The 28,000-nt window shown below is 37.8% G+C and overlaps 1 protein-coding gene and 1 long non-coding RNA gene across 17 annotated transcripts in view; one reads left to right on the top strand and one right to left on the bottom strand.

The window, feature by feature from the left end:
- Nucleotides 1-28,000, bottom strand: part of ZFAND6 (zinc finger AN1-type containing 6) — an 82,419-nt gene that overhangs the window by 53,164 nt on the left and 1,255 nt on the right. For 2 of the 16 annotated variants that reach the window (XM_015142849.3, XM_002804911.4), the window contains exon 1: nucleotides 15,900-15,986. Coding sequence is in view for 1 of the 4 variants with exons in the window: in XM_077938623.1 (XP_077794749.1) it covers nucleotides 13,378-13,387 (10 nt within the window). In the remaining 3 variants the exon portion in view is untranslated. 16 annotated transcript variants of the gene reach the window in all.
- On the top strand, nucleotides 8-27,955 carry LOC144330036 (uncharacterized). The gene is made up of 2 exons (XR_013395856.1): nucleotides 8-2,228; nucleotides 26,150-27,955. It is a non-coding gene; the product is annotated as an uncharacterized LOC144330036 (long non-coding RNA).

Below are 28,000 nucleotides of genomic sequence, written 5' to 3'. Positions count from 1 at the left end.
AGGTGAATTTTTTTTTTTTTTTTTTTTTTTTTTTTTTTGAGACAGAGTTTCACTCTTATTGCCCAGACTGGAGTGCACTGGCACAATCTCAGCTCACTGCAACCTCTGTCCCCCAGGTTCAAGCGACTCTCCTGCTTCAGCCTCCCGAGTAGCTGAGATTACAGGAATGTACCACCACACCCGGTTAATTTTGTATTTTTAGTAGAGACGGGATTTCACCATGTTGGTCAGGCTGGTCTCGAACTCCTGACCTCAAGTGATCCACCCGCCTCGGCCCTCAAAGTGCTGGAATTACAGGCATGAACCACTGTGCTCGGCCAAAGTCTTAAAGAATGGAGAAGGTTTAAAATAAGCACACAGAAAAATGGTAGAGGGTTAGGATGAACAAGGATGGACAAGTCCAAGCTGGAGTTGTAAAGTATAAAGTATGCAGTAAAACTTAAAAAAAAAAAAAAGAAGCTATAAAGGGTATTGTTGAGACAACTGACAAAACTAAATATGGACAGTACATTTAATAATACTATTGCATAAAAGTTAAATTTCCTGATTTTGATAATCACACTGTGTAAGAGAATATTCTTGATCTATGGAAATACATACTGAACTAGGTAGGGGTAAAAGTCTCCAGCTTACTCTCAAATGATTCAGAAAAACACAGTATGCATATATATTATATATACAATGCACATATATGTGCATACTAATTTAATTTTTATATATGCATGTATAATACACACCCAAGGAAAGTAAGAATATGATAAAGCAAACAGGACAGAGTATAACAACTGGGACTCTAGAAAAAGGATATATGAAAGCTCCTTGTACTGTACATGCAATAACTATGTAAAAGTTTGAAAATAAATACAAATTAAAAGTTACAGAAAAATTCATAGTAGTGTCAAAACAAAACTATATGATTTTCTCTGATAGCACTTAGAAGCAGAGTAGATGACAAACCTGGTCAAAGATTAAAAGCTAAGAATACTGGGAAGAAAAGTGATTGAAGAGGGAACTGTAGCTAGAGGAGACAATGAAACAAGAGGTGCTGGGACCGGAGATCTTGATAAAGCTTAAAGCTTAAGGCTTAAGAATAAACGTGGTGGGAAAAGGAGAATGAGCGTTGGCATGACAGGAGGCTACAGTCAGAAAGATAGGATATTAAGCATTCCAAATCAGAGTTGTTATTAGTCATTTAGGAAATGCAAATTAATCCCACAATAGAATACCACCCCACATCCACTAAAATGGTTAACATTTAAAAGACTGACCACACCAATTTTTGGTGAGGGTGAAGAGAAACACAATTCCCACGTATGACTAGTGGGCATGTAAAAAACTACAGTTAAATGCACAATTATCCTAAGACCTAGCAATTCCACTCCTGCGTTTCTACCCACAAGGAACAAAAACATATGCCACACACTTGTACACAAATGTTCACAGCGGCATTATTCACAACAGCCAAAGCATAAAAGCAGCCAAGTGTCCACAGATGAACGGATAAACAAAATGTGGTATGTATATATATAGAATATTATTCCACCTTTAAAAGGAATGAAATTCTGATACATGCTACAATTTGGATGAACCCTGAAGACATGCTAAATTAAATAAGCCACACTACAAAAGGACAGATATTGTATGATTCCACTTATGTGAAGTACTTGGAATGGTCAAATTCAGTGACAGAAAGAATGTTGGTTGCCATTGACTGGGGGAGACGTGATTGGGAGTTATAGTTTAATGGGTACAGTTTCGGTTTGGGACAATTTTTACAGTTTTGGAGATGGAGAGTGGTTAATAGTTATACAACAATGGGAATGTATTTAATGCTACTGAAGTCTATTCAAAAACAGTATAAATGATAAATTTTATGTATATTTTATCACAATAAAAGATTAAGCTAATGACAGTGCAACATGAATGTACCTCAAAAACATTTTAAGGTCATGTATTTTATTATTCCATTTATATGAAATGTCAAGAAAGGGCAAATCTATAGATTACTGGTTACCCATGACGGGTGGTAGGAAAGGGGATTGTTTACAAATTGGTTCAAGGGATATTCTGGGTGAGAGAAATGTTCTAAAAGTGGATTGTGGTAGTAACAACATAACTTTAAAAATTTACTAAAAAACACTGAGCACTTATGAAACAGGTGAATTTTGTGGTATGTAAATTATACCTCAATATAAGAAGTTTTAGGCCAGGTGTGGTGGCTCACGCCTGTAATCCCAGCACTTTGGGAGGCCGAAGCAGGCAGGTCACCTGAGGTTGGGAGTTCGAGACCAGCCTGACCAACATGGAGAAACTCCATCCCTACTAAAAATACAAAATTAGCTGGGTGTGGTGGTGCATGCCTGTAATTCCAGCTACCTGGAAGGCTGAGGCAGGAGAATCACTTGAACCCAGGAGGCAGAGGTTCCAGTGAGCCGAGATCGTGCCATTGCACTCCAGCCTGGGCAACAAGAGCAAAACTCCATCTCAAAAAAAAATAAAAAATAAAAAAATAAATTTTTCACCGATCGAATTGCCAATCAGTAAAAAAAATTAATATATCTACTGGTATGGGTGCAGATGAACTACCTTTTTTTATAGGTCCGGAAACGGAGAGTATAGTACTTATACAATGTAAGTATTTGTGTATCTATAAAAAAGGTACAATAAAATACAGTATTATAGTCACACGTGACCACAGTCTACATGCAGTCCATTACTGACCAACACATCATGTGGCACATGACTATACATGTAGATTTCAAAAATATCCTGAAGTTAAACACACACACAAAACACACCAGGATTGTTTTTTTTTTTTTTTTTTTTTTTTTTGAGACGGAGTCTCGCTCTGTAGCCCAGGCTGGAGTGCAGTGGCCGGATCTCAGCTCACTACAAGCTCCGCCTCCCGGGTTCACGCCATTCTCCTGCCTCAGCCTCCCGAGTAGCTGGGACTACAGGCGCCCGCCACCTCGCCCGGCTAGTTTTTTGTATTTCTTAGTAGAGACGGGGTTTCACCGTGTTAGCCAGGATGGTCTCGATCTCCTGACCTCGTGATCCACCCATCTCGGCCTCCCAAAGTGCTGGGATTACAGGCTTGAGCCACCGCGCCCGGCCACACACCAGGATTTTAAAAACAGTAGGTACAATATGATCCCCCATTAAAAAAATTAAACCTAGGTATGCATGTTTATAGAAAAAAGGCTAGAAAGATACATAGAAACTTTTATTCATTTTTATTGCTAAGTAGATGATCAGTGTTTTTTGTTTTTGCCTATCCATTTGCCAAATTTTCCATAATTAATATGTATTTTTTGTTTTGTTTTGAGATGGAGTCTCGCTCTGTCACCCAGGCTGGAGAGCAGTGGCATGATCTCGGCTCACTGCAAGCTCCGCCTCCCGGGTTCACGCCATTCTCCTGCCTCAGCCTCCTGAGTAGCTGGGACTATGGGGCGCCCCGCCACCACGCCTGGCTAATTTTTTGTATTTTTTTAGTAGAGACGGGGTTTCACAGCATTAGCCAGGGATGGTCTTCATCTCCTGACCTTGTGATCTGCACACCTTGGCCTCCCAAAGTGCTAGGATTACAGGTGTGAGCCACGGCACCCAGCCAATTAATATGTATTTTAATTGTATGATCAGAAAAGTTCAAAAGTGGAATTGTTTTAAGCAACGATAAGGTCTTGATTTTGGGAGTTGATTGCGAAAGCTCTGGAGACAAAGGTCATAGGAGTTAAAAAAATTAATTTACTTTGAAATTTAAATGAATTTATGTATTCAATAAAAATTAAGCGTTTCCTATGTGCCAGCTACTGTTCTAGGATCTGAGGATATAGCAACGAATAAAACAGACCCAAATCCCAGCATTCACAGAAGTGGAAAGTCACTTGAATGGGGTGAAGAACTTAAACCAGGTACAAAAATTCTAAATGAATGTGAAAGAACGATAGAGAGAAAAAAAAGAGATAATGAACAGGAGTAGCCTTGATACTTGACAGAAGAGTAATGGCCTGAAAACACAGAACTCACTCCCCTTTTAACCTCCTTGTAAGAAGTATGGAAGAATCAGCAACCAACACTTGAGGACTAGAAGTAAAGTGGCATCCTTTGAAAGATGAAAGCTTCAGTCAGGGGAGGAGACAAAGATTCTGTGAGGAGTTAAGTATCTTGTTCACTACAGAATAGAGCTCTAGAGCAAAAGGGATGAGTAGTAAACTATATTTGGTATAGGAACCAAGGGAGCATGGCAGGATTAACTGACTTCAAAATTCTTAACTAGGTTCAGACTGCAGCTTACGAGGCATTTTGAGGCTTGATGATGATGCAAGATGACAATCACCTGGTCCTCAGATGCTGGGACAGCATATATTATTTATCACTGTATCCTCAGAGTCTAATAGAGTCAAATCTGCAGGTTAGTAAAAGCAAAAACCTTCAATGACTTGAAGAGAAAATCCTAAATAGCAAAATTCAGCATCGCTCAGGAACTTGCTCCAAGAAATAGCTTTGCCTAACTTAGTGTTGTTTTCAAGGAAACTATCATTCTCTGCCAACCCGGCTTAATGACTTGGTCATTTCTGACACACTGCCCCCATGTAAATTAGTAATTAAATCAATACTCCTCATCTAACCCTTTTATGCCATTACATCTGGTTTAGGCCCTCCTCCCTCCCACTGCTTGTCCAGTTAGGCCTCAGTTATTGGGAAGTATATCCTTTATCCAAAATGTTTGGGACCAGAAGAGTTTCAGATTTCAATTTTTTTCATATTTTGGAATATTTGCATTAAATACTTAACAGTTGAGCATCCCTAATCTGAAAATCCAAAATGCTCCAAAGAACATTTCCTTTCAGCATCATGTCTGCACTCAGAAAGTTTCCAATTTTGGAGTATTTCAAATTTCAAATTTGGGATGATTGACTTACACTTCGTAAATCTCACTTAATCTCTTGCCTCTCTGAACTGATTTGCAGTAACTATGTGTGTGCTGTAATCATTCCCCCTGCCTGTGTTCCCTGATCTAGGCTTAAACAGACTTCGTAAGAAGCAGAGTGCTGTAATATTGGTAAGGCCTGGATTCGAATCCCAGCTGTTACATATTAGCTGTGCAATCTTGAACCCACATCACTTTACTGCCTAAGAGGATACTTAAATCCTCTCAGGAGGATCAGACCACTCCCCAGATCAATAATTAAAAGGTTTCCCATCACTAAGAGAATAGGCTTAGCTCATCTTGTCTATCCAGATTCATTCTCCTGTCATTTTTCCTCCTGGGCCCTAAAGCTCTCAACTTCCATGCTTTTGAGAGGGAATTTCGCTCTGTTGCCCAGGCTGGAGCGCAATGGCATGATCTAAGCTCACTGCAACCTCTTCAGCCTCCTGAGTAGCTGGGATTAAAGATGCTTGCCATCATGTCCAGCTGATTTTTGTATTTTTAGTAGATACAGGGTTTCACCACGTTGGCCAGGCTAGTCTCAAACTCCTGACTTCAAGTGATCCTCCTGCTTCGGCTTCCTAAAGTGCTGGGATTACAGGCATGAGCCACCGTGCCTGACCTTTCATGCTTAATCATCTCCACGAACAGGCTTTTCTCTCAAGTTACAAGGCTTACCTATCATCCCTTTCACTCACTCTGGTTAACTTTTATTGATTTTCTAAGTCTTAGCACATTCACTTTACAGTCTTCTCTGACTCTGCTCCAATGATAATCTGGTCTCTTTTTTTCCCTCATTATCAGCTAACATAAATTCTCTGCATGTTTCCCCAACATATAAGTTATTAGCATAGCACCTAGTTAGTAGGTGCTTAAGAAACCTGTGCAGAATTTATTATTGTGGATAATACCACCACCACTTCACAGGGCTGGGAGGTTTAAAATAACGTATGTATAGGCCGGGCACAGTGGCTCACGCTTGTAATCCCAGAACTTTGGGAGGCCAAGGTGGGCAGATCACGAGGTCAGGAGATCAAGACCATCCCGCCTAACATGGTGAAACCCCGTTTCTACTAAAAAATACAAAAAATTAGCCGGGCATGGTGGCGGGCGCCTGTAGTCCCAGCTACTCAGGAGGCTGAGGCAGGAGAATGGCGTGAACCCAGGAGGCGGAGCTTGCAGTGAGCCGAGATCACACCACTGCACTCCAGCCTGGGCGACACAGGGAGACTCCGTCTCCAAAAAAATAAAAATAACATATGTATATACATATAGGATACACAGTAGGTGCTCAGTCCACCATCATTTTTTCTATACCATATCCACCTCAGAGAAGACTTTACAAAAGAAAATTAAGGGAGGTGAGGACGGTTCAATTGAATAACAAACTTCTAAGATGGAATTCTGATTTTTAGTTCATAGGAAATCAAAGAACCAGAAGATATAAATTCAGCAAAACAAGGAGGGAAGCATGGTCCAATCCTCATAAAATCCTTAAGTATCTGGAACTCTTACCAATTTCCATCATTTGACACTCACTAAAATAAGAATGAATAATCCCTGCTACATGCCTCTTTCCTACCTTTCCCAGAAAGTCACTTGCCATCAAGTGATACTGAGATACCAAACCCAAAGGTTTAGGAACATTCGTAAAATTACTCAGGTTATCATGGAGCTTCAAAAACAACCACCAGTAGTCTCCCTGCCTTGAATTCCTCTCCCCAAGTAAATCTTCCCTCTCCAAGTAAACCTGAATAGCAAGATCATGCTCTGCTGTTAGCCTTCCCATTTTGAATCTAGGCTCTGCCACATAACCTTTGTCAATTTGTCCCATCTCTCTATAACTTAGCATTATCATCTGTGAAACAGGCACAATAATATCCACCTCATGATATTGCAAGAACTTAAAAAGTTAACGTGTCTGATGACAATGTCTAATATGAGTTGCAATTAAATTAATATTCCAAACCCTGTTTTTCCACTTATTTGCATAGAAACCTTCATAATTCACCACTGCTCAGTCACACCATTCCCATATCCTGTATGTACTCCATGCCTCTTCCCCACCTGGGCTTACTGGAAAAGTGAGAAATTAAATGGCACCTGCTAAACCAGCAAAATTTTGGTTGGCGTATCCAGAATCTATTACTTCCTCCATTTTGCCATTCCAGGATTGCCTCTTTCTGGGTAAATAAAATAAAGCTTTTAGTGTACATCCAGTCTCAAACCTATCTGACAAACCTTCAAGGAATGTCTCAGATTTTACTTTTTCTAATTTTCTTATGATCTTAGCTTACCTTTCTCTCCACTTGAACTTCTACAGCAATCATCTATAACAAAACACAATTTTGGACTCAGTAATACATGATCCTGACATTAAACTGAATTAAGTCTGGCCCGAGGCTGCCTCCATCCATATTTTAGGTTTGGCCCAAAGTTTCTCCCTACATAGTGAACTATAAAGCTAACTTGATACGTAAGCATACTCTTGTAACAAGTAGCCAAGTCTCAGCCAATCACAGTAGCTGAGCTGCAGCCAATCACAGGTGGCCAACTGTTCAAACTGTGTTCAGATGAGGCAAAGGCTGCTGTAACCAATCCAGCTGTTACTGTACCTCACTTCCCTTAGCTGTATGTATGTCACTTCCCCTTTTCTGAACATAAATGTTATCTGACAATACAGTACTCTAGAGTCCTTCTGAACTGTTCTGGTTCTGGGAGTTTCTTGGTTCTTGAATTGCTTTTTGCTCAATTAAATTCCATTAAATTTGTCTAAAGTCTTTAACACTGACTTATCAGATAGGAAATATTCATATCCCCTAGTTTTATCAAACAGTGAGTTTCCTCCAGAAAAGGACCATTTTACAGTACTTTGCAAGCTCATCTGACTATGTAACTAGTTTGACTACCTGACTAGACCGTATGCACACAACTCAGTACAAATTTGTTACTGAAACAATTATTTTAGGCAATCAATGTCACCTTTTCAGTGTAGGTTTTCATTTGAAAGTCTGCAAAGAACAAATTTTTCTACAAAAAGTAAACGTATTTTTAAAATTCCTACAGCTACTGAGATTCAGTATTCATTCAGAGAAAAGATAACCTTACAGTAGTCCACCCTTATCCACTGATAAAGTTTGTGTATTTGTCCCCACTCAAATCTCATGGGTGAACTGCAATCCCCAGTGTAGGAGGTGGGGCCTGACGGGAGGTGACTGGATCATGGGGATGGAGGAGTTCTCATGAACAGCTTAACACCATCCCCTTGGTGCTGTCCTTGAGATAGTTTTCACAAGATCTGGCTGCTTAAAAGTGTGTGGCACCTCCCCCAACCTCATTCTCTCTGTAGCTCCTGGCTTTTGTCATGTGATACACCAGCTCTCTCTTTGCCTTCCACGGTGATTGTAAGCTTCCTGAGGCATGATCAGAAGCTGAGCAGATGTCTGGTGCCATGTTTCCTGCACAGCCTGCAGAACCATGAGCCAATTAAACCTTTTTTCTTTACACTCAGTCTCACTTATTTCTTTACAGTAATGCAAGAATGACCGAATACATCCAAGATTTCATTGTTGGCTGTTTCAGTTACCTGAGATCAACCACAGCCTGAAGATATTACGGTATTTAAGAGGGAGGGAGACCATATTCACATAACTTTTATTACAGTATAATTATTATATTATTGTTAATTTCTTACTATGTCTAATTTATAAAACTATGTCATAGATATATATGTATGCATAGGACAAAACACAGCATATATAGGTTTGGTACTATCCACAGAGGGTCTTCAAACGTATCCCCCATGGATAAGGGGCAATTACTGTATATATTTTAAACAATTATCTAAAAAAATTTAAGAAAACTGGTTGTGTAGGCCGGGTGCAGTGGCTCATGCCTGTAACCCTAGCACTTTGGGAGGCCAAGATGGGTGGATCACCTGAGGTCAGGAGTTCAAGACCAGCCTGGCCAACATGGTGAAACCCCGTTATTACTAAAATACAAAAATTTGCTGGTCATGATGGTGGGTGCCTGTAATCCCAGCTACTCGAAGGCTGAACGGGAGAATCGCCTGAACCCAGGAGATGGTGGTTGCAGTGATCCGAGATTGCGCCATTGCACTCCAGCCTGGGCAGCTGAGTAAGACACTCCATCTCAAAAAGGAAAAAAAAAAAGAAAGAAAGAAAAAAAACCCAGAAAAACCGTTGTGTATTCTATTTCTCAAAGCTAAGAGCTGGGTGTGGTGGCTCACGCCTGTAATCCCAGCATTTTGGGAGGCCAAGGCAGGCGGATCATGATGTCAGGAGATCAAGACCATCCTGGCTACGGCGAAACCCCGACTCTACTGAAAATACAACAAAATTAGCCGGGCATGGTGGTGGGTGCCTACAGTCCCAGCTACTCGGGAGGCTGAGGCAGGAGAATGGTGTGAACCCAGGAGGCGAAGCCTGCAGTGAGCAGAGATCACACCACTGCACTCCAGCCTGGGCAACAGAGCAAGAGAGCAAGACTCTGTCTCAAAAAAAAAAAAAAAAAAAAGCTAACGAAACCATTCTTTTCAAATTATATATCATATAAATCTATTATAACATTCAAAATCTATTGGGTCATTTACATTTTTATTATTTAATGTATACCAAAAGAACAGAGTAAACAGATAATCTACAGAATAGGAGAAAATATTCACAAACTATATGCCTCTGACAAAGGTCTAATATCCAGGATCTATAAAACAATTCAACAAGCAAGAAACAAATAATCCCATTAAAAAACAAGCAAAGCACATGAACAGATACTTCTCAAAAGAACACATAAATACAGCCAACAAATACATGAAAAAATGTTCAACATCACCATCACTAATCATTAGAGAAATGCAAATCAAAATCAAAATATCATCTCACACCAGTCAGAATGGCTATTATTAAAAAGTCAAAAAAATGACACATGTTGGCGAGGTTTCCAAGAAAATGGAATGCTTGTACACTGTTGGTGTTAAGGTAAATTAGTTCAGCCACTGCAAAAAGCAGTTTGGAGATTTCCCAAAGAACTTAAAACACAACTACCATTAGACCCAGCAATCCCATTACTGGGTATATACTCAAAGGAAAATAAATCATTCTACCAAAAAGACACGTGCACTCACTTATTTTCATCACAGCACTATTCACAATAGAAAAGACACAGAATTAACCTAGGTGCCCATCAACAGTGGCCTAAAGAAAACGTGGTACATATACATTATGGGACACTATATGCAGCCATAAAAAAGAACAAAATCACGTTCTTTGTAGCAACATGGATGGGGCTGGAGGCCACTATCCTGAGTTAATGCAGGACAGGAAACCAAATATCACGTTTTCACTTATACGTGGGAGCTAAGCACTAAGTACACAAGGACATAAAGATGAGAACAATAAACATGGAGGGAAGGGCTGGGGAGAGACAAGTGTTGAAAAACTATTAATACCTATCAGGTACTATGTTCACTGAGTGATGGGATCGTTTGTACATCAAACCACAGTGACAGACAATTTACCCATGTAACAAACCTGCACATGTACCCCTGAACCTAAAATAAAAGTTAAAAAAATAAAATATAGCAAAAGACTATTTTGGATAGTAAATAATGTCACATTAAGTTTTGAAGGCCGGGTGCGGTGGTTCACACCTGTAATCCCAGCACTTTGGGAGGCCGAGGCGGGCATATCACAAGGGTCAGGAGTTCGAGACCAGCCTGGCCAATATGGTGAAACCCCATCTCTACTAAAAATATAAAAATTAGCCGAGTGTGGTGGCAGGCACCTGTAGTCCCAGTACTTAGGAGGCTGAGACAGGAGAATCACTTGAACCAGGGAGGTGGAGGCTGCAGTGAACCGAGGTCACGCCACTGCACCCCAGCCTGGGTGACAGAGCCAGACTCTGTCTCAAAAAAAAAAAAAAAAAAAGATAAAGAGTTACGATAGCATGGCGCTTCCTGCCTCTAAAAAAATTGTAATTGGTTAAAAAAAAAAAAAAAAAAAAAAAAAGGAAAGAAAAACCACTCCTATTCTTATAATGGATAATTCATGGATTTTTATTATGTTTATAATTACCTTTAATTCCCAACTATAGTTAAGAATTTGATCCCTTCAAATAAAGAAATACTGGTAATATTTACCTCTATTTCAAAAGTTTCATCAATTTGATCTTTTTCCTTTACCACCAAGTTGCTTTCAAAGCTATGAATAAAAAGCCTACTTTTCCTTTTTTTTGGTCCAATAGAGGTCCTTTTGCTTTAAAATATGTTAGAGGGGGAATGGCACAGAGGACAAAGAGAAAATATTTTAAATGAAAATGATTCCAAATCTACTATTTTTCAGTTCACATCAATTTCATTTGCAAGTAATGTTGGCTGCAGTATTTAACTTTTTTGATGATATAATATTTGATGCAAAATAACCTATGTAGCTTCTCTATCCTATGTATAAGTTACTTAGTAAGCTAGCTGACTTTTGTTCACAGGTGCTTTATACATCCGGATGCAGAACGAGCGAGCATAAGGTGCAAGCCAATAGTTATTTAAGGAGTTGTTAGCATTTCAAATAGCTTAAAGTGCTTTTGCACTTTGCCTAATCTTCCTACTACACAGGTTGGTCTCAAGTTTTTATTAAATGTGAGGAATTCAACAGCTATGAAACTCAAAACTATGTGCATAAGGAAAACTACCTCTACTTTTCCTGTCTCTCATTCTTTTATCTTCTTACATTCTGGGGATGCTAAAATGTTTAATATCCTTTTTCAAAGTGTTTCAAAAACTGTCAGAAATACTTTTTTTTTTTTTAAATGTTTGTTTCCCTTAAAGCACTTTTAGACAGGCAGCAAGTTTTCACTATGCCTTAGAAGAACGAACTACAAATAGCTGGTTAAAGAGTGAGGTGGAATGGTGTGTGGGAAAAAAGGAATAGAGAAGTAAGCTCAGGAAAGCACACAGCTCAGTGCGTAAAGGAAAGGACTTCTGGTCTGACAAGCCTCAGTTTTAAAGTATGCTAGCCATTTACCAGCCAAGGAGACCTTAGACAAATTAGCTAACCTTTCTAAATTGACTTACTGGTTCAATGATAGTAACAGTACTTAGCATGGGGACCATCTGAGAGAACACTTAGCACAGAATTAGCTGGTGTTATTCTTCACTCTAGCTAGTATGCTAGTATTCACTGATGAATATGAAGCAGAGAAAAACAGATACGACTGCACAGTAAAGAATGTATTATATAGAGCCTAAAATGGAAATGAAGATCAATTAGGGGGTTGTTTAGTCATCTAAGGAAGAAATCATACCGTGGCCTTATGCTAACATGTGAAGGAAAAAAAAAAAGATCGATTCTAGAGACACTGAATTTAAAATTTATAGGCTAATTGTGGCTAACTGGTGATGAAGGAGAAGAATCAGAATGACAATCAAATTCTGGCTTGGGTGGTAGTATCACCCATTTACTGTGACTTTTGGTGAGCTGGGTAAATATGGCTCTCAGGTACAAAAAAAATTTTTGGATTTTAGATACAGATGTTGGAACCATTAATATGTATAGTATGTTAATTAAAGATATGGGACTGGAGATTATCAAAAGGGAAGTCTAGAGAAGAGGACACAAATCACTAATGAGGAAAGCATAGACAGTATCATGAAACTAATGAGAAGAGTTTCAAGCAGGAAAAGTAGTCAATGGCACTAAATGTTGCTGAGAAATCTAGTACTTACAAAAATTTATTGGTAGCACATGACACAGGGTATTTTACACTGGGGAGGGGAAAAAAAGGTATAAACAGTGATAGATGGATCTTCTCTCTTCAACCAAAGCGCTACTAACACTAAACTGTTTCGAGTTCATTTTCTCCAATTGCATACAAACACGGAAAACCATATTTAGTCAAACAAGTTCACAGCCACATCAGTTCAAAAATTAGCATTAATAGGTTTCGACAAAAATGGCTCTGGGTTCTTTCAAGTTTTATCAACTTACTGCCCATTAAATTTTTTCCTCATATTATCTGGAGGGAAAAAAATCACTATGTTCCTCTTGAATGGCAACTAACACAGACTTTGAATACATTATTTCATCTCCAATGTAAGGGAATAAAACGCAACCATCACTCTTCATATCTTGACCCAAATACCTAGGTCAATTTAAAAGTTTTCTTCTCCTTGTAGAAAACTAGTTTCTACTCTCCCTACAAAACCAAGAAGATATTCCCTAAATCTGCCAACATAAGATCAGTAGTATTGCAGAGTTACAGTTACAGAAACCACTAAAAGAGCATCATTTCTTTACCCTGGGGTACCCAGCAAAATGTAATCAACAGCTAAACTTGAAATAACTTTCACTACAGTATTTACAATTATCTTTATCTCTATTTGGTAGCAATAACATTACATTTTATTAAGACAATCAAATTACATGTCAAATTACCAATATTCATGATATAAATATGGAAAATTTTAAACTTCTCTCTATCCCAAATGTTCCAGACACCAAAGTATCTGAAAAAAAAAAAAACCATAAAAGTAGACATTAAAAAAAACCTTCCCCTGAAACAAACACAACAACAAACATACCAGCATTAGCTCTGAAAGTCAGAGATACTAAATTATCAGTTAACTGAAATAAAAGTTGACACAAAATAAGTTAAATTATTTAAATTGCAAAATGAGCTAGACTAACTCAATACCATACATGCTCAACTACTGGTTGCATCAATGAGTTATAGCTCAGCCCATGGCTTATCATTACTCCCCATTTCCAAGAAAAATTAGGATTGTATTTGATTTTAACACAACTTAAGTTTATTCTGCAACGTTACTCATTTATAAGCCAGTTATGCCTATTTCATTTAACAGACTAGCTAGTAAGAGTATACACAATCCGTGGTCAATGCCAACAAAGCATGCTCTTAAAGACAAATAGAAACAACGTATGTCTAGCACCACTATATGTGTGTAAAGTTAAGTTCTTACCTTTAACTGAAACCTATAAAATACTGGAAAGATGCTAATATACCATTTCAAAGCCTGTAATTATTCATAACAGTTATCTGTTTCCGAAGCGTAGTTTTAAAAACTCAAAATTAAGAAATGCACAAATAATGACAAAGGTTATTCATACATGTTTTTGAGGCAGGTAAACTAAGGTTAACTGGCGCTACTTCAGTCTCCTCCTAAAAATGTTTCTGATATATTTTCTTGAAAGAAAATATTTCTTCTGACATGCGCTTACCAGAAGAAAAAGAAAAGCCAGCCTGAATAACAAAGCCAGTGTAAAACATTAAGCCCCATACTTACTAATAGCAATACATACAAATAAGTATATGAAATATCTAACAGAGATACAACTGCTCACTTAAGTGGGTAAAAGTTTTTCTAATTTCCTTCAGCTGATTTTCATATCCAGAAAAATTGATTTATATCCATCTACATCTTGGAAAATGGTGTTGAAAACAGGCTTTCAGGCAAAAACTAATCAACAAGTCAGAGAGCTCCATAGGCACACTTTAACAGAACATTTCAGGCTACACATTAGAAAAACTTTGAAGCACATTCTGCTGGTGTCGATAAAAACTGGTGTAACTTTTTAGAAAAACAATTTGGCCAGTGAAGTGTTCATATCCTTTGATCTAGGTAAGGCCACTCCAGGATTTTTCCAAAAGAAATCTTTTTTAAAAAGGAAAATATTTTACAGCTACACACAGATGTGTGTTCAAAGCAATACTATTAAAAATGACAAAAAATTAGTAACCTAAAAGTAGACAAGTCAAAAAACTAGGTCAATTAAGGTCACATCAATTTAGGAGAATTACATAGTTACTGAAATGAAAACAATTTCAACAGATAGTTAAGTGAAAACATAAAACTGCACGAATTCATAATTATTGGAAAAATGCAAGAATATAAGATAGAGAAGGGAACAGGAAAAAAATGACATGACCAAACAATGATCTTCTGGTGGGTAGATAGGTAACTTTTTTCGATTTCATTATTATTACACTATTGTTTAAGCAACAGATACAGCAGAAAAGCATTAATTTAAAAACCTTTGCATGATCCGGAACAAGCAGCATAGCAAATACAACAGCTGAAAATGCTTAGCCGGCATTTGTTCTGATTACTGTAATGATTATTGCAATTTATACCTTAATTTCTATGAGAACAAAGAGCAACAATATAAAGAAAACAGTCTCTAAAAAAAATTCTTGTACTGAAATACACTACAATTACTTCATAAATAAGAAATGTAGATAGAATCAGATACTTTTTTAAAAAAAGTTTTAGTAGCCTACCTATAGCTTTTAAAAATATAAATCCTGTTTCAAAATGTTAATTACTTATCTCCACCTTTGAAAGAAATGAAGAGTGAATGAAGAAGAAAGCAGTTTTACTTTGTTCATCAATGGCCTTTTTGAAAACAAAGCTAAAATTATGAGCATATTAAAAATGTCAACATATTGTTAAAATATACTGAAATTAAAAGGGGGATTGTGCTGGGGTTAAAAAAATTAAACAGTTGGCATTTCAATTTATTAAAAAAGACTTATTTAAGCCTATCACATTTATCTTTCAGCAATTTAACATTTTAAGTTTAAGGAAAATGACATATCAAATGAACCTCCTCAAGATGTCATTTATAAAAACTGACAACTGACTGTTCGAACAACCAATCCCAAAGAAAAGCCTGTTATTGAAGATGATTTGGAGTCTAAGATTTTTTGATGACACTCATATTCTGAACTAAAAATAATGATAGGAGAAAGTCAAGTTTGATTCTCTGAACACCTATTTCCTGTCCAAACAGCCCTTTTGTTCTGCTTCCCTGCTTAATTTTAGTGTTCAGTTTGCATCAGAAAATAAAAACAATGACAAAACCTAGCACACACAGAATCATAAAGGAGCAAAATTATAAAATAAAGGATCATAAAAAGATTAGAACAAAAATCCTACCAACAAAACCTCCACAATTTTCTGTTTGCTTCACCTCAGATTAACTTCACTTGAAGCTGTACTCCAAAGCAACCAAACCTGAGTACCAAGCTCCACCTTCTCCAATTCTAGTGGCTGAAGAGTAAAATCTCCTCCCTGTTAGTGAAACTGGTAATTGTGATTGGATACTGCTAATATCCATTATTTTAAAGAACTTTTCCTTGCTAGCAGGTTAGGTTGGACACACTAAAACCCCCTGGATAAGCTGGTTTCTTAAAGAAACAGTAGATAAGGTTTCAGTTTTCCCATCATATACTGTTTGCTTACCCTTGTCTAGGTGAAAAATAAACTAAGTAACATAAATGAAAATCTCACAGAAGCAGCTGTTACCAATTGTTTAAAATACAACGCTTCTAATCGAAATCATTAGATTATTTTTTTGGAACAATGAAGGTGAAGTTATGCTTTAAAGACAGATTATTTTTAATAGAGTTCACATTTTACCTGAAAATTGTAAAAGGGCAACAGAAAATTCATTACAATATGTTGCTAAGAGGAACAAACTAATGTTTTTTCTAAGACTTAAAGAGAAAACTATAACTTAAGTGAAAATACACAGCACTAAAATATTGAATGCAAAAGATTCATTTCTAAGCTGTCTATCAAATTCACTGACACTTACATTCTCAGTATCACAACAGAGTAGAAATGTTAGTGACATCAAAGGTTGATATTTCTACTTAAAACTGAAGACTGGGCAGAAATATTATTACATTTAACAGATACGACATGTGAGTATTTTGCCAACATTAATGCTTAACCATTTGCAAACAGAGATCTAAAAGCAAAAGGCACATATTCTAATGACCTGTTCAAGTATAAAATTTAGAAAAGTTTAAGTCTTTTTCATATATTTTTTTTAATGTGTGGAAACTACTTTGCACTCTATAACTTCAAAGTGGCATGGGCACCCTAAAGTGAAAGGTATATTCCTCTTAAACTTCTCACTAAGCTACATTAAATTGTATTTTTACTACAGAGATCCTAAAGAGATACTATTCAGGAACTCTGATTTTTAAGCAAAAAAGACCTACTGTCACTTTATACACTACTAGGTTTACTATTTTTACATTATAAGTTTATATATTTTAATTAGAACTGCTTATGTTTTTAGCAGCTTGGCCCATCAAACATTACTCTGACATTAATCATTACCTGACTGATTCAATGGCATTTTATGTCTAATTAACTGTGTAAGTATACTTTTTACCTCTACCAAAAATCCTGTGATTCATAAACTAGAAATTAAAGCATATTAGAGTGACTTCTTCTTAAAATATGCTTTCAATGTTTGGTTTGCATCAGAAAATAAAAACAGTGACAAAACCTTTCAACATTTTAAAGTTTTCAAAGTTCAAAATCTTGCAACTATTTTTCCCCAGAGAAAACTCACATATTAGAACACAAAGCCAACAAAATTGTTTTGAATACAAAGGGAAGTCTTTGTAACAAACTGAAAATTCACATAATTGCAACTAGACATGAATATGGAGCAATACCCTGCTGAAGCCCAAACAGCTGCATAATCTATTATGCCCTTTAAGTGGACAAATTGAAAGAGCCAATTCACAGAGGTCTAGTCCCAGGATCCTTTGCAAGGATTCACTGTTTTGAATGCCCAGCACTTCATGAGTCAAGTTCAGGTTTTCTTCCCACTGTGTGGACACTCTTGCAAAAGAACACTAGAAGCAAAGGAGGCACAGAAGCAATCAGCAAAAAAATACACAGCTTGAATTACAGCATAAGACTTGAAGAAAAGTGACTGTAGATGGCCAAAAGTTTTATAAAAAAAAAAAGAGAGAGTTGGCAAACATTTTAATCTTAAAATCTGGCAAGCATAAAATTAGTAGACAGTTATGGAAACAAAATAAACCTTTGCTCTCGCATCAATTTTTCACTTCAAAGTTAATTATGAAACAAACACGAATCATACACTAATATAACACCAAGACCACTCTCAATCTATATATAACCAAGAGAAAAGAGAACTGTGTACTTAGTGAATCTAGATTGTTTTAAGATCTCTGGGACCTGCTTGAAAGAACATCAAGGTGATTATCATTTTAGGTAGCAAACAGGTTAAAATTAAGAGTAGTTTATTCCATTTCTAAATCAGCAGCAGCAGAAAACAACAGCAAAAATAAATAAAAAGAAAGCAATGTCACAACCATAAAATTTATAACCGAGATAATATGAAAACAAGGAGCCTGCAAAAAGCTCTGAAGCTCCCTGACTGCATGCAGTAACAACACTTTTTAAGCATCAAGTATTCAAAGGATGTATTGTACACTATTTGTGGGAGCCCAGAAAGTTTCCCAAATCTTATCAGCTAAAAACAATTTAGAAGAGAACAAACCACTGAACAATTTGGTGCCACTTCATTTTTGATTAAAAAGACCCTACTTATATAAAGAATCAGTATCTAGACTATTACGAACAACTTTTAGCAGAATATATACAGAACAGGGCAAACACTTTCTTAGAATTCTGAAGGATTCTGGATAGTTCAAACTGCTCTTCCAACAAAAGAAATTAATCCTGGGCATTTTCTCTGGCACAGCTGGTGGTTTATTGTAGTAGATGATAAAAAGACCACCCTGACATTAGCAAAACATGACTGGGATCACTAAGGATAAACTGAAAAAACACCTCAATGGGGAATAAAAAATTTAAAAAATATGGCTGGGTGTGGTTGCTCACGCCTGTAATCCCAGCACTTTGGGAGGCAGAGGCAGGTGGATCACAAGGTCCTAGGAGTTCAAGACCAGCGTGGCCAAGATGGTGAAACCCCATCTCTACTAGAACTACAAAAATTAGCTGGGCGCTGTGGCAGGTGCCTGTAATCTCAGCTACTTGGGAGGCTGAGGCAGGAGATTTGCTTGAGGGGCAGACACTGCACTCCAGCCTGGGTGACACAGTAAGACTCTGTCTCAAATAAATAAATAAAAATAAAAAATATTTCCCTGGCCAATACACATTGCCTACAAAAGTAAGATACATTTGAGCTTGCAATTCCTGGTGTATCTCTGCTGACTCCTTAGGGAAAAGATTACAAGGTGTGTAGGAGGAGTTGGGGAGTTTGACTGAATGGCCTATTCAGTCAAACACTGAACACAAAGGAAACATTAAGGAAACCTACAGATAAGAAAGCATAAACCAAGCTGATAGGATAAGGTATCTTTCTACAAAAAACACAGTAAATTGCTTTGTTTTAGGCCTCAAGGGATAAACAAGGTTATGATTCATGCAAAATAAAAAGAAACCGGGATCACAATAGTGAGACAAAAGTAAAAGAGAAGGCATTTATAATACTCAACTATCAAGATTTTAGGAGTCATACATTTTCATGTGCCAAATAACATACCATAGATCATCTAAGAAAAAGTGCTAGACATAGAAAAACGAAGAGAAAATAGACTGGCCAACTTTAAATTCCCTCTCTCTCCTTGGAGGCCTAAACCAGAAAAAAATAAATATTACATAAAAGACAAAGACTAACTCTTATAGCTACCAAAAGAGCTTTTCTCAACCAGTTTAAACAGTCACAAAGAAAACGAACAATTCTGAAAAGCAAAAGTTGAATAGGTAACATTCTCTGTGAACTATACAATAACATTCAAAAGTTAACAGTTAGTTTATTCATTCACCAAATCTTTTGAACGTCTATTATGTGCTGAAGATACTACAGTAAATAAAATGGATATAGTCCCTACCATTATAGAAACTTATGGTCAAGTCAGACCAGTGCTGTCGCACAGAAACATGAGGGCCACATGTGATTTTCTATTTCCTAGTAGTCACATTGAAATATAAAAATTGGCTGGGCACAGTGGCTCACGCCCGTAATCCCAAGACTTTCAGAGGCCAAGGCAGACAGATCACTTGAGCTCAAAAGTTCAAGACTAGCCTGGGCACCGCAGTGAAACCCCATCTCTACAAAAAATTTAAAAATTTTTTTTAAATTATCTGGGCGTGGTGGAGCGCCCATAGTCACAGCTACTTGGGAGGCTGAGGTGGGAGGATCCCTTGAGCCAGGGAGGTTTAGACTACAGTGAGCCAACATCACACCACTGCACTCAATCCTGGGCGACAAAGGCAACACTATGTCTCAAAAACAAACAAACAACAACAACAACAAAAATTAATAGGCCAGGAGCGGTGGTCCTCGCCTGTAGTCCCAGCTACTTGGGAAGTGGAGGCAGGAGAATCACTTGAACCCAGGAGGCAGAGGCTGCAGTGAGCTGAGACTGTGTGCACTTCAGCCTGGACGACAGAGTAAGACTCCGTCTCAAAAAAAAAAAAAAAATTGTTTTAATTAAAAAAAAACAGTAATAGTATATTTTAACACAATATATGTAAAATATCATTACTTCAATATGTAATCAATATTTTAAAAATTGAGATATTTTCATTGTTTTGTACTAGAAATCAAGTTCCTATTTCATACTCAGTACATCAATTCAGACTTGCCACATCTCAATAGTCAGATGTGACTATTTAAGTAAAATATGGTAGCCATCAGCCACAGGACTATAAATTAAGATAAATATCTATTATTGCAGAAGACTCTGTATCTCTGCTGTCCAACACAATTGCCACTAGCCACATAAGGCCACTGAGTGAGCACCTAAAATGTGACTAATACAAATGAGGAACTGAATTTTTAATATTAAATTAAATTTAAATTTATTTAAATAGCCACAAGTGCTGGCAGCTACGGGACTGTATGGATCTGAAAGAAGAAACAGACGCTAAAACAATTCACACAAATTTAATGAACTGGAGTTGTTACAAATGTTTATGAAAGAAAAGCCCAGGCTGGGCGCAGTGGCTCACGCCTGTAATCCCAGCACTTTAGGAGGCCAAGGTGGGCGGATCACGAGGTCAGGAGATCAAGAACATCCTGGCTAACACGGTGAAACCCCGTCTCTACTAAAAATGCAAAAAATTAGCCGGGCGTGGCGGCGGGCGCCTGTAGTCCCAGCTACTCGGGAGGTTGAGGCAGGAGAATGGCGTGAACCCGGGAGGCGGAGCTTGCAGTGAGCCGAGATCGCACCACTGAACTCCAGCCTGGGGGACAGAGCAAGACTCTGTCTCAAAAAAAAAAAAAAAAAAGAAAGAAAGAAAAGCCCAATATAAAATGAGCACATGAAGCCAACAGAAAGACCTAACCTATTTTGTGGCATCAAGGAAGGATTCCTCAAGGAAATCACAACTAAGCAAAACAAAAGCATATGCAAAGGTCTTGAGTAGAGAAAACTGAAAACACAGTAGAAATAATGAAGAAAAGTAAAAGGGGTAAAATAATATAGCTATTTGTAGGAGACTGATTTGGATCACAAAATCGAAACTCCATAGGAAGGCAGGAGGGGTGGAAGCAGCCCTACCATTTGGAAATAAAAAATAAAAGTCTCCCAAACAAGTCCTGAAACAAAGCTTGTCCCACTGTCCTCACTCAGTAAACTGCAGTCATTCCAATCTTCTGTCAAATTCAAAGTCAAGTCAAGCACTTTGCATACATGCCATTTGTGCCAGCAGTTCCCTTCACTTGGGAAACTTCCTCCAACTTCTTGATTTTAGAACTCAGAATCAGTTCCAAATTTTCTACACAGGACAAGTTTTGGAGCAGTGATCCAGTTGGAAGATGGGGAAGAGGCTTGAAACTGTTTGCAAAGCAATTTTTCTTTTTCTTTTTCTTTTTTTTTCACCCAGGCTAGAGTACAGTGGTGCAGTCTCGGCTCACTGCAACCTCTGTCTCCAGGGTGCAAGTGATTCTCCTGCCTCAGCCTCCCGAGTAGCCGGGATTACAGGCACCGGCCACCACACCTACCTAATTTTGGCATATTCAGTAGAGATGAGGTTTCACCATGTTGGTCAGGCTGGTCTTGAACTCCTGACCTCAGGTGATCTCAACCATGCCTGCAAAGCAATTTTCACAAAATATTTGGCAAAAAAACTTAGTCATTTCAGCCGGATGCAGTGGCTCACGCCTGTAATCCCAGCACTTTGGGAGGCTGAGGCAGGTGGATCACCTGGGGTCAGGAATTTGGGACCAGCCTGGCCAACACGGTGAAACCCCATCTCTACTAAAAATACAAAAATTAGCCAGGCATGGTGGTGCATGCCTGTAATCTCAACCACTCAGGAGGCTGAGGCAGGAGAATTGCTTGAACCCAGGAGGCAGAGGCTGCAGTGAGCCAAGATCGCACCACTGCACTCCAGCCTGGGCAACGGAGCAAGACTCCATTTTTCTTTTTTCCTTTTTTATGTTTTGATAGATTGGGAAAGCTAAAGAAACTCCCATACACACCTTGGTACCACTGATCAATTTAAATGTGACATCCTCAGAGAGACCATCACAGATCATCCAATTAGCACCTTCTATTATTTATTTACTTCCTAGGCACTTGTCGAAATCTGCAATTCTTTATTCGTTGGTTTGTCTATATTGACAGACTGTAACTGGATGAAGGCAAGAGACCTTGTCTTGCACACAGTTGTGTCCTCAGTACTTGGCACAATGCCTAGATGGAGCAAGTACTTAAATACTTGTTGAAAAAATAAAAACTGCAACTGTAGAGGTTTTTAAATATATAAACATAAAAATATTACTCATCAAAATTTAAGTAATAGTTAAAGCTATGCTCAGAAGAACATTCAACAGCATTACATATTTTCATTATAAAACATAAAATATTGTAAAAGTTGAAATTTTTTTAAGTTAAAAAATTCAAAACTGGCTGGGCACAGTGGCTCACGCCTGTAATCCCAGCACTTTGGGAGGCCGAGGTGGGTAGATCACCTGAGGTCAGGGATTCAGGACCAGCTTGGCCAACATCGTGAAACCCCATCTCTACTAAAAACACAAAAACTAGCCAGGTGTGGTGGCACACCCCTGCAATCCCAACTACTCAGAGGGCTGAGGCATGAGAATCACTTGAACCTGGAGACAAAGGTTGTGGTGAGCCGAGATCATGCCATTGCACTCCAGCCTGGGCAACACAGTAAGACTCTGTCTCAAAAAAAAAAAAATCAAAACCAAAACTAATTTGAAGCCCAAAAAGAATAAACTAAAAAATCTGAGGACTAACACAGCAACAACCAAAAAAGGGGGATGGAGGACAGACTTAAATAACAAAAAAAAACACATTTGTTTACAAAATGAAAATACTATGCCCCGTGTATACAAGTGTGCACTGGTACCAAATCACTGATATTTCAATAAAACCTAAATAGAACCAAGAATATGTGCATTTAACATATGATAAAGGCAGCTTTATTTCAAGGCAACAAGTTGTTGTTTTGTTTTTTTTTTTTTTTTTAGTGGGGCCAAAATTTTTAAGGAAAAATAAAGGAAGTTATTTCACTTCACATATATCAAAATAAATCCCAGATGAACAGAAAAAGACAGATGTGAAATACGAAACTGTAAAAGAACTAGAAGAAAATTTATCTGGGCAGGAGAAACCTTTAAATATAAAAGCAAAGTAGAAGCCATGAAAGAAAGTATTAACCTAATTTTCTTAAAAGGTAAAAACCATTGCCTGTTTTTGTTTCGTTAAAAAAAAAAAAAAAAAAAGAGAGCAAGAGAAAAGAAAACACTGTAAGGTAAATGAAGAGTTAGGAAAAATATTTGTAGGCCAGGCCCAATGGCTCATACCTGTAATCCCAGCATTTAGGGAGGCCGAGGTAGGTGAATCGCTTGAGCCCAGGAGTTTGAAACCACTCTGGGCAACATGGTGAAACCCCATCTCTACAAAAAATTGCCAGGCATGGTCCCCACCATGCCTGTAGTCCCAGTTACATGGGAGGCTGAGGTGGGATAATCACTTAAGCCCAGGAGTAAAGGCCACAGTGAGCCATGACTGCACCACTGCCCTCCAGCCTGGGTGACAGAGCAAGACGTGTTTCAAAAAACATTTTAAAAAAACCAAACATGTATGTGTGTATATGTATACGTGTGTATATATAAATGTGTATATGTATATTTGCAGTATATGGCAGAGTTGCTATCCTAAACCCTAAAAATATAAAAGGTTTAAAAGGGTATCACAAACATAAACCACCATCCAAAATGGGCAAAAGAGAAACTAGATGTCCAAGATCCATGTTTATTTACCATCATAATTAATTAAAGAAATATATAATGATTCCTACAGAAAGGGAAGGAAGAATGGAGGGTAGATGGATAGACAGATAATGCTGGTAAAGATATACAAGAAATGTGTATTCTGTCATATTTTTAGTCAAATTTGATGTTAAAGTTTGATGTTAGTCAAAATTTAAGAACTAAATTTGGCAATATTTATGAAAAGACTTTAAGAAATGTTCATATGCTTTGATTCAGTGATTGAGACAGACTTGATCCTAAAGACACAATGACAAATACACAGAAGTAGCTCTTATGATATTTATCACACATTAGAAGAAAAAAATAATAAACGTAAGTTACACCCAACAGATACCTAGTTAGGTTATAGTATTTTTATAAGATGGAACTGTCCCTGGGGGTAACCACTGGTCATACGTCTACTGAGCATTTGAAATGTGGCTAGTCTGGGTCGGACATGGTGGCTCATGACTGTAATCCCAGCACTTTGGGAGGCCAAGGCAGGCGAATCACTTGAGACCAGGAAAAGACCAGCCTGGCCAACATAGTGATAATGCGGTATCTACTAAAATTATAAAAATTTAGGCAAGGCGCGGTGGCTCACGCCTGTAATTCTAGAATTTTGGGAGGCCCAGGCAGATGGATCACCTGAGGTCAGGAGTTTGAGACCAATCTGGCCAACATAGTGAAACCCCCTCTCTACGAAAAATACAAAAATTAGCTGGGTGTGGTGGCATGCACCTGTAGTCCCAGCTATTGGAGGGAGGCTAAGGCAGGAGAATCGCTTGAACCCAGGAGGCAAAGGTTGCAGTGAGCCAAGATTGCACCACTGCACTCTAGCCTGTATACCAGAATAAGACTCCGTCTCAAAAAAAAAAAAAAAAAAAAAATAGCCGGGCGTGGTTGTGCACGCCTGTAGTCCCAGCTACTCAGGAGGCTGAGGAACAAGAATCACTTGAACCTAGGAGGCGGAGGTTGCAGTGAGCTGAGATCGCACCATTGCACTCCAGCCTGGGAGACAGAGCAAGACTCTGTCTCAAAAAAATAAAAATTAAAAAAAAGAAATGTAGCTAGTATGAATTGAGATATACTTTAAGTGGAAAATACATAACAAATTATAAACACAGTCTAAAAAAGAAAATTATCCCATCAGCAATTTCTTACACTGATTACATGTTGAATTCATAGTTTTTGGGTTAAATAAAATGTATTTCACCTGTTCATCTTCTTTTCGTAATGTGGCTACCAGAAAATTTTAAATTACTTAATGTAGCTCCCGTTCGTGACTAACATTGTATTTCTAGTGGACTTTGCTGGTGTGAGGTATACAAACCACAGTAAGAGGTTTCAATTTTATTTGGTATATTGCAAAGCTACGGGGGAGTTTTGAGTCAGAGAATAAGATACTCTAATTTACACATTTAAATGAAACAGAAGAGTAGAAAAGTTGAAGCAATGGTACCAGTTACATGACCTCTATTACCATCTTATATAAAACAAGATGGTGAGGCAGATTACATTTCGGTAATTTCTTAAGGAAGAGCCAGCCTGAGAGTGTTTAGAATTGGCTCTTAATAAGCCAGGCATGAGCGCCAGCCCATAATCCCAGCACTTTGGGACGCCGAGGCAGGCGGATCACAAGGTCAGAAGATCGAGACCATACTGGCTAACACGGTGAAACCCCGTCCCTACTAAAAATACAAAAAATTAGCCAGGCGTGGTGGCAGGCGCCTGTAGTCCCAGCTACTCAGGAGGCTGAGGCAGGAAAATGGCGTGAACCCGGGAGGCAGAGCTTGCAGTGAGCCGAGATCGCGCCACTACACTCCAGCCCGGGTGACAGAGCAAGACTCTCTCTCCAAAAAAAAAAAAAAAAAATTGACTCTTAATAGTTTAGGATATTAAGAAAACACACACAAAGACCAAGGATATACCTGAAAAATGTTAACAATAGTTATCTATGATGGTGTTATAGGTGGCTTTTCTTAGTAACTTTCTATTCTTTCTCAAAGTTTGAGGGGGAAAACCCCATATACACATTGTCCTTACAATCAAATAAAAAATGAGGTTTTTAAAAGCAAAATACAGCCCTACCAAAACAAAGCATCCTGGTATTTGTCTGCAAGCTACATATAGAAAAAATGAAACCATCTCTACTCCCATGCCTTCAAAAAGGTTATTCAACGCTACATGTAAATTCACACTTACATACATGAATGAAACATGAAACACACACAAACACACCTATCTTCAGGATATTAAGGAGATACTATTCCCTAATTTGTCACTGTGTCTCTGTTAGCATAATGAAACAGATACTTGGGAAGCACACCTTGTGGGCATTCTCTAATCTAAAAGGTATTTAAATATGGAGTTAAGAAATCCTGAAACATCGCACAACTTTTTCAAAAATATTCCAAAGGATACAAAACGTAATTCCACAGAATAACACCTTGGTCCTAATGCTTTCCCTTAAAGGGTGTGTGCCATTTGACAGGTGTTTTCCTTAACTAAAGTCTGTGCAAAACTGGAAGAATAAGCTTAGGACAAGTTTCTTCTACATGAGTATGCTAAGGCACAAGAGAAATTTTTAAGTAATTTGCTAGAGATTAGAGGGGAGGAGAGGAACAGCAGAAAGGTGATTTATTTTACATACAATCCAGCGTTTTTTCGACTATACTTACTATTTTTGCATTGAAAAGGAGATACCAAACAGTGCCAGACTTTTTACAATGTGACTTCAAAGTAAGAGGGTCATTACACATAGGTTAACAGGAATTTTGGGTTTTCATGCAAATGTTCAACTAGGTTGAACCAGTTCAATCACTATGGCTATGAATCTTCTATTTAAACATAATAGAGAATCCTAACGTTTTTCATTCATTTTATTTCTAAGTTATTCAATCTATTCCAGTCCTGATTACCTAATACCTTCTAATGCAATCCACATTAAGTATTTACTCTAGAGAAATTATTGTACATGTGTACCAAGAGCCGGAAACAAGAAATGTTCATAGAGCAAGACTGTTTATAGCAAAACAAAATAAAAAACAACAAAAACACGGTCTAAGTGCCCATGAGTTACAGCAGATTAACATGTCACAAAGCAATGAAATAAACTACAGCCACATACTATTTTTTATAAAGCTCAAAAGAAAAGCAAATTAAATGCCACACTGTTTCGGCATACAAACATATATGATAAAACTATTTTTCAAAAAGTCAAGGAAGTGACATACACAAAATCCACTGCACAGATAAACTCATAGACAAATGCAAGTTTTACTAATGTTCCAGTTTTGGGTTTGGGAGGAGGAGTCAAGGATTTATGACGTTTTATCTGTTTATACTTTACTGTATTTTTTTGTGGTATTAAATATATTTTGGTTACTTCTTATAAACTTCACTGACATATAGTTGACAATAAACTGCACATACTTGAAGTGTAAAACGTGTAAGTTCTGACATATGCATACACCCAGAAAGTTATCACTACAAGATAATAAATCCATCGACCCCCGTATTTTCTCCTGCACATTGGTGATCTCTGTCTCCCTTTAAATATACTTTAAAACCTACAAAAGTAAAAATAAAAAAGACAACCTGTTTTGGAAACTTAAACGTGCACATTTTGCAAAACATTTCCCCTAGGGCTCTGGAGAAAACTATACGTAAATTCAGAAAGTGCCTTAAACTTGGTGACATAGAAACTGAACAACTACCCTTAAAAGTTTATGGTATTTTACACTTTTAAAAAATCAAATTCCGACTTTGTTTTGAAAGAGGAATTTAATCCTGTTTCTCGGAGCATCAAAATCATTAATTCTGCCCAGTTTTGGTTTTTTTTTGTTTTGTTTTTTGAGACGGAGTCTCCCTCTGTCGCCAGGCTGGAGTACAGTAGCGCGATCTGGGCTCACTGCAACCTCCGCCCCCCGGGTTCAAGCGATGCTCCTGC

The sequence above is a fragment of the Macaca mulatta genome, chromosome 7 (assembly GCF_049350105.2).
Source record: "Macaca mulatta isolate MMU2019108-1 chromosome 7, T2T-MMU8v2.0, whole genome shotgun sequence".
Lineage (NCBI taxonomy): Eukaryota > Metazoa > Chordata > Mammalia > Primates > Cercopithecidae > Macaca > Macaca mulatta.
The sequence above is the reverse complement of the archived record's forward strand: the minus strand, read 5'-3'. Positions and strand labels throughout refer to the sequence as shown.